Source organism: Ammodytes marinus (genome assembly GCF_949987685.1).
Source record: "Ammodytes marinus genome assembly, chromosome: 23".
In the NCBI taxonomy this organism is placed as follows: Eukaryota; Metazoa; Chordata; class Actinopteri; order Uranoscopiformes; family Ammodytidae; genus Ammodytes; species Ammodytes marinus.
The window spans coordinates 22,377,524-22,390,023 of NC_137227.1; the positions used below are offsets into that span (position 1 = coordinate 22,377,524).

General features: G+C 42.5%; 2 protein-coding genes across 2 annotated transcripts in view; both read right to left on the reverse strand.

The window, feature by feature from the left end:
* Positions 1 to 2,022, reverse strand: part of LOC307269535 (stress-associated endoplasmic reticulum protein 1) — a 3,619-nt gene extending 1,597 nt beyond the window's left edge. Inside the window, exons 1-3 of the mRNA XM_080052509.1 lie at positions 1,813 to 2,022; positions 1,128 to 1,203; positions 1 to 146 (exon numbers count right to left, since the gene is read on the reverse strand). The exon at positions 1 to 146 is cut by the window's left edge and continues 1,597 nt beyond it. Of these exons, the coding sequence (XP_079908635.1) occupies positions 106 to 146; positions 1,128 to 1,203; positions 1,813 to 1,896 (201 nt within the window). The 5' untranslated portion in view covers positions 1,897 to 2,022 and the 3' untranslated portion in view covers positions 1 to 105. The remainder of the gene's footprint in view (positions 147 to 1,127; positions 1,204 to 1,812) is intronic.
* A 10,176-nt stretch (positions 2,023 to 12,198) lies between these two features.
* Positions 12,199 to 12,500, reverse strand: part of LOC307269048 (C-type natriuretic peptide 2-like) — a gene marked incomplete at both ends in the record, with an annotated part of 1,144 nt that continues 842 nt past the window's right edge. The window contains one exon of the mRNA XM_080051871.1: positions 12,199 to 12,500. This exon is cut by the window's right edge and continues 1 nt beyond it. Within this exon, the coding sequence (XP_079907997.1) occupies positions 12,199 to 12,500 (302 nt within the window).

The window sequence follows — 12,500 nt, forward strand, 5'->3', positions numbered from 1 at the left end:
GTGTGTGTGTGTGCGTGTGTGTGCGTGTGTGTGTGTGTGTGTGCGTGTGTGTGTGTGTGTGGTGGGCGGAGTCATGTTGACGACATCATCACGCCTTTGGCCCCATCACATGCCCTGCCTGATGCTCTGGATGATCTGGAAGATGGCTGCAACACACACACACACACACACACACACACACACACACACACACACACACACACACACACACACACACACACACACACACACACACACACACACACACACACACACACACACACACACACACACACACACACACACACACACACACACACACACACACACACAGTTAAAAAATCAATTATATCTTGTTCAAACTAGGACATATTTAAATCAAGCAGAAATCTGCGAGTTTCTGAGATGTGTGGTGTGTTGTTTAAGAACAGAAAGCTTTCATTTAAAGAGAGGCTCTGTCAACTGTGTGTGTGTGTGTGTGTGTGTGTGTGTGTGTGTGTGCGTGTGTGTGTGTGTGTGTGCGCGTGTGTGTGTGTGTGTGTTACTGTGTGTGTGGTTGTGTGTGTGTGTGTGTGTTACTGTGTGTGTGGTTGTGTGTGTGTGTGTGTTACTGTGTGTGTTACTGTGTGTGTGTGTGTGTGCGCGTGTGTGTGTGTGTGTGTTACTGTGTGTGTGTGTGTGTGTGTGTGTGTGTTACTTATTGAGTGAAGCTGCATTCACACAAGCCGGTTTCTCCCTCATTTGAATAGACGGCCGCAGAGGAACATTTGAAACCTGCTCAACTTGTTATGTTGACTAAATGAAACCCCCATCGCCTGATATTGACATCTCTATCTGTCTGTCTGTCTGTCTGTCTCCATCTCTGTCTGTCTGTCTGTCTGTCTGTCTGTCTGTCTGTCTCCAGCTCTGTCTGTCTGTCTGTCTGTCTGTCTGTCTGTCTGTCTGTCTGTCTGTCTGTCTGTCTGTCTGTCTGTCTGTCTGCATCTCTGTCTGTCTGTCTGTCTCTCTCTCTCTGTCTGTCTGTCTGTCTGTCTCTCTCCATCTCTGTCTGACTGTCTGTTTGTCTCTCTCTCTGTGTCTCTCTCTTCTTTTCTGTGTGTGTGTGTGTGTGTGTGTGTGTGTGTGTGTGTGTGTGACACCAGACTCACCTGAACCACAAACCACAAAGACGAACAGGGCGAGCAGCCACGGACCCACCGGAGATTTCTCCTCGTTTACTGGCCGCTGAAAAACACACACACACACACACACACACACACACACACACACACACACACACACACACACACACACACACTAGGTCATATAACATGGAAGCCCAAATAAGTAAAAAAAAATAAAAATATTTAAAATATATTTTCAAAATAAAATAGAAAAAAATCAAATGTTTCGGCTGCTGATTCTTATGTCAACGTTAGCTCCGGCAGCAGACATCATCCATTGTTCCAGTTACACTTTAACCCAACGGGGATGTAATGCATTATAAGCACTATATTAACACACACACTGAAGCAGCACATTTCAATATATAAAGGTACATATTCAATGAGAATCTATTCAAGCAATATCTATGTATATTTATGTGCTACTGTGTTAGCTCTACTAGCCGACAGCATTTGTTTTTATTTGACAGCATCGCTATTCCCACACAATAACTAAAACCCAACGGGAATATAATGCATTATAAGCAGTGTGTACGTTAACACAATAACGCAGCACACTTCAACTTATCTAACAGTGTATTTAACCAGGTTGTATTGAAGCTAATGGATGAATATTTCCATGTTAGCCGTTATCCGCTAGCTGTCAGTAGCAGCCATGGATGTAGCCTACCGAGGTTTTCTGGACGTGTCCCCGCTGTGTGATGCTCTTGCTGTGCCGCTCGTTCGCCACTTTCATCCTCTGAATGGCCGACATGTTTGTTTGTTGACTACCGTGTGTGCACCGGGGTCTGGCGGCCTGTGTGTCCCACTGGAGGCGTCTCTCAGGCGGGGGGATTCTCTGATGTTGAGCCGCTAACCTCCGTCGGTCCAGAGAGTAAGAACAACCGTTACAGCTAGCCGCTAGCCAAGCCGAGCTAAAGCTGCTAACACTGAAGCCAACATCCACCTCGTCACGTGACAGGGGAAAGAGAAATTGGCCCCTGTGGCCCTCTGGTGGCGGGATAGGGGTACTTCAGTATTAAATACTTCATTTTGGGGTTTTTCTTTTTAAAGAACACGAACACACAACTGTAAAAGTGAACACACAAACAAAAGACAAAATAAAATGAGCAACAAACATGGCGTGCCCTACTTAACATATAAAAAGTCAACGAGGTGTCATGTAGGTCCCTTCAGTACTGTTATATAGTCCAGGAAAGGCTGACATATCTGTTTAAACTTCTCTGCTTTCCCTGAAATCTCATAAGGGATTTTGGGATAGGGGTACTTTTTAATAAGTAATACAAAATAACTAATTTTTTAAAGGGACACTGTGTAACATTTTAAAGGGACACTGTGTAACATTTTTAGTAATTTATTAGCTAAAATCAATATCCTCATTCATAAATATGTCCTCATTGGTGTAAAATCACCTCTGCCAATAATCTGAATTATCCTCCCGAGCGGAGAATTACAAATATTAATATTACATTTTGTACATTGAGCAGGCAAGTCTTATGGAGGCATCCATGTTGGTTGGAATGTCATCAGGTGCATTGTTTAAAATTTAGAATTGTTCTTGTCCTTGAAGGCCACTGTAGCTTCTGTTATTATTCCAAAGGGTTGGGGTTACCCAGGGAGCGTTGCATTCTAGAACTTTGTAGAACTTTCTTGATGATGTCATATTACACACTGCACCTTTAAGTAATTTATTAGCTAAAATCAATATCCTCATTCATAAATCATCAGGTGCATTGTTTAAAATGTAGAATTGTTCTTGTCCTTGAAGGCCACTGTAGCTTCTGTTATTATTCAAAAGGGTTGGGGTTACCCAGGGAGCGTTGCATTCTAGAACTTTCTAGAACGTTCTTGATGATGTCATATTACACACTGCACCTTTAAAGCAAACCATTTGGATATTTTTGAAAATAATATATATTACAATAAAAAGAGAAGTGCCTTGAGCCAATATATATATATATATATATTGGCCTAAAGTCGCCATGTTGCACCTCCATGTTTCTACAGTAGCACAGAACAGACAAACTTAACGGCCTTACACGTTTTTATATATAGTGGGCGTCCTGGGGAAATGCACCTGTTGGAAGACCAAGAAGAAGAAGTACTATAGAATAAATAACTAAATACATCTTCACCTCATCACTTGATATTGTGGAAAGACTTGAGGCAGTGGTGGATGATAATCCGTGTGTCTTCCGTTCTATCCATATCCGTTTGGAAATCAAAACACGAAAAATGTTTTTTTCAATAATCATGCTCTCATCTCCATCTTAGATACTATATTATACTAAAAACACACTTTTCTCTATTTTTAATCACAATTCATGAGCAGGATTTCAAATATGAGAATAATGGCCGAAATGTTGATTTTGAAAAATACATGTTTCAATTTAGTGGTCGATCTGGTGTTGTGCCAAAGTTACCACCGATAAGAAGTGTGTGTGTGTGTGTGTGTGTGTGTGTGTGTGTGTGTGTGTGTGTGTGTGTGTGTGTGTGTGTGTGTGTGTGTGTGTGCAGGGCCGCCCATAAGGGGTAGAAAGTGGGAAGGCTTTCTAGGACCCAGCCACTTGGGGGGCCCATGGTCTTTGGAAGCCAAGAACCTAACTAAGATAAACTTCATATTTAGATTTTCAGATATGTATGTCCATATCTATTCAGAGCTGGGTGTTTACACAGAGCCGCAGCTCCGCTTAGGGCCATTTAAAAAGCAGCAGAAATTTTCAAAATGTTTCAGATTGAGCACAGCGGAGTGTAACTGTTCCAAACATAATCCATCCTATGAACCCTTTGTGTGCCAAATGGTGACGAGATTGGGTTTTGATATTAAACAGTTTTGTCTGGATTATATTTCCTGAGTCGTTCCACATGGACCTGCTACTTGTGTCTGGGTGTGGTTGGGAAAAGTATTTGGACCCCATGAAAAAACAGGTTGGGTACCTTTTGTAGTTCTTCTACACTCTTATAAACAGGACAGGCTAGTTACTCTGTCATTGTCCTGAGTCATTGTCCTTTCCCTTTGGGGACAATAACTTCTAAAGGCTTTGACATAAGTCTTCAGGTTGACACGGACAGCCAGGTCTGACCAGTTTTTCAGAAACCTGGCCAATCGACCAACCAGCCGGGTCCTACCACAATGAAGCTGACGAGCAGCATCATCCTGTTTTAATTATTGTCGTAAACACCAAGGTCCTGCTTTCTGTATTGTTTCTAAAAACAAAAATAGACCTAAAAAAGTTCTTTATGCAAAGAAAGATACAAGGCACAAAGAAGTTGGAAATAATTGAAGGAACAGATTTGAGTTCAAAGATTAAGAACTTTTTTTGTAATGATTTCAGTGCTTTTGCAGTGATGAGAGCAGAATGAACTAAGCCTACATGTTGCAACCAAACATACGCCAACTTTAGAGTTTTGAGGGTAGGTTGGTTTGGTTATTCATGTAGAGAACCGCCTTTTTTCATGTGTGTGAAGAATTTGTTGTTGATGGTGTTATTTAAGTGCATTGACTGGAGGTATCCAGCCATTTGTGTCGGCGGGCCTGGCTGCAGGTGAGGCGGAGGAGGGCGGGGGTATCGATGTGCCCGCGCTCGAGAGCGTTCCACATGCCGGGTCATGTATTGTAAACACAAACACACACACACACACACACACACACACACACACACACACACACACACACACACACACACACACACACACACACACACACACACACACACACACACACACACACACACACACACACACACACAAACAAGACGGGTCATTGTGGTATGACCCGTCCCGGCTGGTTGGTCAATTGGCCAGGTTTCTGAAAAACTGGTCAGACCTGGCTGGCCGTGTCAACCTAAAGACTCATGTCAAAGCCTTTAGATGTTATTGTCTCCCAAGGGAAAGGACAATGACTCAGGACAATGACAGAGTAACTAGCCTGTCCTGTTTATAAGAATGTAAGGCAAGGCAAGGCAAGGCAAGTTTATTTATATAGCACAATTCAGACACAAGGCCACTCAAAGTGCTTTACAGGGGCAAGATTAGAATACATAAAACACATTATAAAACATTTAAAAGCGAATAAAAGAACCAAATAAAAATAAAAAATAAAAACATGAAAACTGGATTTAATAAAAGAAGCAAATAAAATGAAAATTGCAGGTTAAAATGGAAACAAAAAAGTCTTCAGACTCGATTTAAAAGAACTGAGAGTTGCAGCACACCTCAAGTTCTCTGGGAGTTTGTTCCAGATTGTTGGTGCATAAAAACTAAAAGCTGCTTCTCCTCGTTTAGTCCTAACTCTAGGGACTGTAAGTAGACCTGTCCCAGACGACCTAAGGGCTCTGGACGGTTCATAACTTATCAGCATATCAGTAATGTATTTTGGCCCTAAACCATTTAGTGCTTTATAAACCAACATCAGTATTTTGAAATCAATTCTTTGAGTGACTGGAAGCCAGTGTAAAGACCTCAGAACTGGGGTAATGTGATCCACTTTTTTGGTCCTAGTGAGGACTCGAGCAGCAGCGTTCTGAATTAGCTGAAGCTGTCTGATAGATTTTTTTGGAAGGCCAGCAAGGACACTGTTACAGTAGTCAAGTCTACTAAAGATAAATGCATGGACAAGTTTTTCTAAGTCTTGCTGAGACATAAGCCCTTTATGTAGAAGAACTACAAAAGGTACCCAACCTGTTTTTTCATGGGGTCCAAATACTTTTCACAATCACACCAAGACACGAGTAGCAGGTCCATGGTGAGCGTGTTGGGATCACTATAAAGTGGACGAGAGTCCGACACACATCTCACCTGTCTTCACTCCTTCACCGAGAACTGACCAAAGCATCGAGCAGCAGAACGTTGGACCAGATTTTGAGCAGAAAAACAACTTGAATCTGTGAAAATAAAGGTAAGAAAAGTGTGTAGCACAGCTCTTATAGTTATATTGTCTCTTAGCCTGTATTTTATTTTAGCCAATGTATGTAGTAGCTTGTCTATTAGCCTACTTTTAAATCAAAGTTTGCCACTAACTTGAAACTTTTTATTTTTTGCTGGCTTTTACTGCCTTATATAAGTAATTTATTTTCATTTGTAACAATGTTAATGTTAAGCATATTAGCATTCCTTTCAGTTGTTCTTATAACCTGTAGCCTAACCTTTATATGCTTGTTTTTACTGCCTTATAGATGCAATTTCTTATCATTTTTAACAATTTTTCTGCCTGTTTTAGACCTTTCAGTGGCGCAAAAAGTGGGTATGTGGTATGCACTATATGCGGCGCATAGGGGCGCCGCACTCGAGGGGCGCCAAAGCGATCGGGGGAAAATTATTTGGAGTCGGCATTTTCCTGTATTCAACAGAACAGCGTTTCTGTAAATGATATGATCAATAACAGAGTCATGTCACTGATTAGTTTAGCTCCAAGTCTATTCAATTACTATTTCACAGTTTTAAGTCTTTTATCCATGTCTTTCAACTTAGTGATAATTTCAGCAAGACATATTATTTAAACCTCTATATATTCAACTAATTTTAAATTTATTTTACACAATTATGACCTTTATAAACTTTAACCACTTTATAAACCTTTATAGACCTTTTTAAACTTTTTAAATCTTCATTCTCAGCTATCCAGCGTAAGCTGTTTCAGCATTCACACGCATTTTCAGCAGGAAATGCATTTTGTAGTTAGTGTGAATGCTGGAGCATTCACACTATTGTTATTCAAATCTTTATTATTATTAAACTTATTCCGTTTCCGTACGTTTTCTGGTTCACTTCAACTCCTTCACATTTTCAGCTATTCAAATAATTCAACCATCAACATGTTTAGCTCTTTAAGGACATGCGGGCACATCTTTTAATATTTTTCTACCCTTTAAAATATTTAAAATATTCAGCTTTTAACAAATTATTTTAACATTGAAGCGGATAGGAGCAGCATTCCAAACCGCTAAAACTTCCTCCGCTTTGAAACCTATCTCCTCCGGCATTTTTTCAGCTACAGACTCCATTCAAACTTTAAACAAGTCACATGAGTTACAGCTATTAAATTATTTGACAACTTTTTAAAATGTTAAACAGTCTTTAAACAAACATTGTTTTAGTTTTAAGCTTTTTTCAGCCTCTTTCTAAATTTATAACGGGATCCGGATGGGACGGAATGTTCAGAGGCAGAGTGGGGGAACCAACTGTTACAGTGTAGAACTGGTGTAAAAATACACCAAAACCTATGATATGACTGCCTATGATTTTACGCCGTGTGTAGCGTCAAGAGCGTGATGCGTAATGGAATAGTCCATGTAATGCAGACTGAAGGGGGGTGCACGGTTGGCGTCAAAACGTGAGTAATTAGACATCCCGATGATGCTATTGTGAAGAGATTCATAAAAAACAATAAATATGCATGGGTCAAAATATAAAGAGGGCATTTTTGGGGCCCCAAAGGGGCTTATGAGGCCCCGGGGCTCCAGGCAATTGCCTAGTTTGCCTCTGAGGCAGACATGACATGGTTGAGCCGATCACCTGCTCTAATATGTTATTTAAAATGGAAGTCTGTAATCGGGGGGTTGGCGCCTGCCAAGTGTCTGCATACCCCCCAGAAAGTGGGTAGTTGTGCCCCTGCTTGCGCTCATATGTGTGTGTGTGTGTGTGTGTGTGTGTGTGTGTGTGTGTGTGTGTGTGTGTGTGTGTGTGTGTGTGTGTGTGTGTCATGTTACTGGGTTCTATGTGTATCTCTCAGAATGCCCGGTTGGATTCTAGAACTTTTTTTTTTAGAATTCTAAAGCATTTGTTTATTTGTTCCATATTTTCTTACAGCTGTAGTCGCCATGATGACGTCATGCCTCGTACTGCTCGCGCTGTGTTGTCTCCATGGTGATGCCAGCCACGTCACAGACGTTGATGTGTCGACCAGTGCAGCCGAGGAACAACAACTCCAAGCGAAGGGTTTCACTCAAATCCCTGTTGATCTGAACGAGTGGGCAGGAGGAAAATTTGTCTATCTATGGTTCAAGACAGGACACTCCCCGGACCAGGCCATCACTAGATTTCAACTCACATTCAACGACAGAATGTCCCAAGGCCTGATAGATATCGGCTACACCAAGATCGATAAGGATCTCAATGCTGGAGCAGGCGGCAATTTCATCTACCTGTGGTACTTCAGAGGCCACGGAAAGTACCATACTCCCATTAAGGAGGTTTCTGTCACAGCCCATGAAACCGATGAGCCCCCGCTGCTGGCTGCTGGCTGGGAGGGACTGGCCTGTGGTCTGAACCGCGGGGCTGGTGGGTCCTGGATCCGCCTCTGGGTGAAGAGAACGCAGCAGACCTACATCCGTGATATCACTGCCACTACGACCTTCAATTCAGATAGTCTCTACTTCTATCGCGGTTACATCCGTATGGATGAAAATACCAACAGGGGCGCAGGAGGAAAGGAAATCTTCATCTGGTACCGTCAGACCACCGACCCCAGTGGGGCGCTCACCGTCCTGAAAGTCTCCAACAACATCCTCCTGCATCAGCCATTACAGGAGCAGGGCTACACACCCGTCAGAGTGAATCTCAACGAGGGCACAGACTCAGCCGACTTAGTGTATCTGTGGTTCAAGAGACAGGGAAGCAATCCCATCACGGCCATGGTTCTGCTTCTCGACGACCTCATTGTATTTGAATATAGAAAAGCTGGTGCCAACGTTATTGGAATAAATCTCAACTCAGGCAATACGGGCATCCCTGAGTACCTCTGTGTTAAGCAGTAACAGTTTAAGAATCCATCACCCTGATACCAACAAGCCCCATTTCACCTGGTGAGGTCTCCTAATGAAATATGAAGGTGGTCTGTGATCCCAACCGCAGGTGAGACTCTACTGGGCAAATAGTACTAAAGCTGTTGTAATCATTTTGGTGATGGTTTATTGAAGCTGTTTTATCTCCAGAAAGAATCAATGCTCTGCTGGGTTCAATGAGAGAGAGAGAGGGAGCGAGAGAGAGAGAGAGAGAGAGAGAGAGAGAGAGGGAGAGAGAGAGAGAGAGAGAGGGAGAGAGAGAGGGAGAGAGGGAGAGAGAGAGAGAGAGGGAGAGAGAGAGGGAGAGAGAGAGAGAGAGAGAGGGAGAGAGAGAGGGAGAGAGGGAGAGGGAGAGAGAGAGAGAGAGAGAGGGAGAGAGAGAGAGAGGGAGAGAGTCAAATGATGCTGTATGGGTTCAATGTATTAAACAATCCGTCAGATTAAAATCAAACTAAAGTCATATTAATGATAAGAGGATCTTAACGACCAATTAAATATTGGAGCTCTGCATCTTATTCTGAAAACTTCCTGCTTGTCAATGAATCAATCAAGACAAATTTGATTGAGAAATGTGTTCGAGTCATTCTTTAAATTATAGAAACTTTGAGTGTTTTCACGTGTGTTCGTAATGTGTAAAAGCTAAACATAATAAATGTCTGTATATATATATATATATATATATATATATATATATATATATATATATATATATATATATATATATATATATATATATATATATATATATATATATATATATATATGCTGGATGCTGAAAACACTAAACTGGACAGCTGAGTATGAACACTTTGAAAAGGTCTCACTAGTATGAAATGAGCTGAAATGTTGAATACACATAACATAGGCGCATATGGGTATCTTCTCTCTCTCTGTAGCGGCCACGCCCCCTATTCGAAGCCACTACCTGGTTGATTAATGGATCGTTCAGACGTGCGCCCAGTGCGCTCAGTAAATAATAAACGGTAGAAAGGTTTTACTGTAGCACGGCAGGTTTATGTTCCATTTAAGTCCATTCACCGGCAATACACTGTTTACTCATAATATACTTAGAAAACCAAAAATAACAAAACGAATTGCTGATAGCTATACACGTAAAGAGAACAAAGGGACGAAGGCACAAGGGCACAGTCCAAAAACTGTTTTCTTCTCAATTAGACAACACCTGTTTCCTGTTTGTCCTTGGCTTAAATCACCTCCTTGGGCTGACCACCATTACCTCAGCCACACCCAATACAGCCCCCTAGTGTTTAAACATAACATAATACATTACTCTCTCTCTCTCTCTCTCTCTCTCTCTCTCTCTGGTACAATGCTCGGACAGGGAACAAAGAAACACAGGGAGTTATACACACACACACAAGACAGGGCAGACAATGAGGGACAGGTGTAACACATTAGGGGAGGGAGCAGTAATCACACAGGAGGGAAACTTGACAGGACATGGGGAGGAACAAGACAGACGTACCAAAATAAAACAGGAAACACGGGGAACCACCAAAACAAGACAAGACAAAGACAGAACATGACATTCAAAGACATACAAATCCTTCAAGCTGTGAAATAGTCCTTTAATGGACTTGGAGCTTGAATTCATATAAATCAGCTAAAGTAGTATGAAGATGGAAAATAGTAATAAAGAGCCTAATTGTCAAGTCAAGTCTTAAAGCTGGGGTATATGATTTCTGATTGGTCAAAGTTAACATGAGCTGTACACTTTGACCAATCAGAGCGAGGCTCCGATTCTCTGTTCTTATTGGCTGTTGGGACTGTCCATTCACTTTGGCACGACTTTGTTGGTGTAGAGCGTGTCAGGGAGGGACCATAGGGGAGGGACCAAAGAGAACAAGTGGAGCGCTGTTAGCCCCGAGACCCGACCCCCAATAAGCAGTTTATGTGATGACTGTACCTTCACTCACTCACTCACTCACTCACTCACTCACTCACTCACTCACTCACTCACTCACTCACTCACTCACTCACTCACTCACTCACTCACTCACTCACTCACTCACTCACTCTCACACACACACACACACACACACACACACACACACACACACACACACACACACACACACACACACACACACACACACACACACACACACACACACACACACACACACACACACACACACACACACACAATGAAGCAACATGAGCCAAGTGGAGTTTCTTTTATTTTGATCATGTTTATCACATGGTTGTCTCACACACACATTGGCTGCGTTCCTAATTGCAGTATGCTACAACTGGGACATACTTTAACTTATTTATTTCATCCTAACATGGCTCCTTGATCTTGCCTCTTGCTTTTATATCCGTCTCATCGCTGGTTGTTTTCACTGGGAGGCTCAGTCCATGTGATGTAACTTCTGCTGCAGTGGATTGTGGGTCAGAACCTCCATAAAGCTGCTGGTTTCAACACTAAAAAAAATCACCACCGGATGTAGTAGGACATCTGGGTATTTTTCAGCATGCTGCATCTGACATCATGTATTGGGACAAACTAAATCTGTTTCTACCAAACTAGATAGCAGAGAAGGATGGGGACTGGAACACAGCCACACTCACACACATGTTTATCACATGGCTGTCTCTCTCTCTCTCTCTCTCTTACACACACATGTTTATCACATGGCTGTCTCTCTCTCTCTCTCTCTTACACACACATGTTTATCACATGGCTGTGTCTCTCTCTCTCTCTCTCTCTTACACACAGACACAGACACACAGACAGTATTCTGCTGGCTGTGTAGTAGCCAGGGGTCAAAGTTCATTGGTAGGATTCCAGAGTGATTTGGAGAAAGCCTCCTAAGCTCTGAGTCTACCTGTGTTTGTTTACCGCACTAAAACAATGCGTACGTTATATTTCATGTAGTCCATAGTTTCATTAGTAAAGTTCTCTCAGTCATGGACTATCAGCACATTGATGCCACCAGAGCCTGTTTGTGGTATGGTACGGTACGCATTCATTTGCGTCCCCACTGTCACAAGTTGTGAAGGGTACCAAAATAAGCGAACCATCCCATACCTATTTGTGTCCCACTTTTGGTTCAAGAGTGTCTAGTTGGGTGTGCCAAGCCTTCCCAAAAGTTAGTTTCCATCCAGTTATGATGTTAGATAATGTCCCTAGTGGCATCAAAACGCTGCTGTAATAGAGCGTGAGTTTCTGGACATGACAAAACTCCAAAGATGTCCGCCGTATGTTTCTTAGTAGGAGGTTAAAGGTCATTAAAGGTCATTAAAGGTCACTAACAGCCCAGCCCGCTCAGTGATCCGATGCGGTCCATCTTCATGCCGAAGCATCCTCTCCCTCCCACCATGGACGTCCGGCTGCGACGCCTCATCTTGGAGCGCCGCTGCAGGAAATCCAGGAAGAACCGCGGCACTTTCTCCTCTTTTTTCACTTCCTGTGTTCCAGCCAATGGCGTCGCAGCGTTATGACTCACAGCCAATGGGGCGGGACTAAGACCGGAGCCTTCCGTGATGTCATCAGAAGTGGGAGGGGCCGAGATGAGAGCGGACAGGTGAGAGCCGAACAGAGAGTGTAACA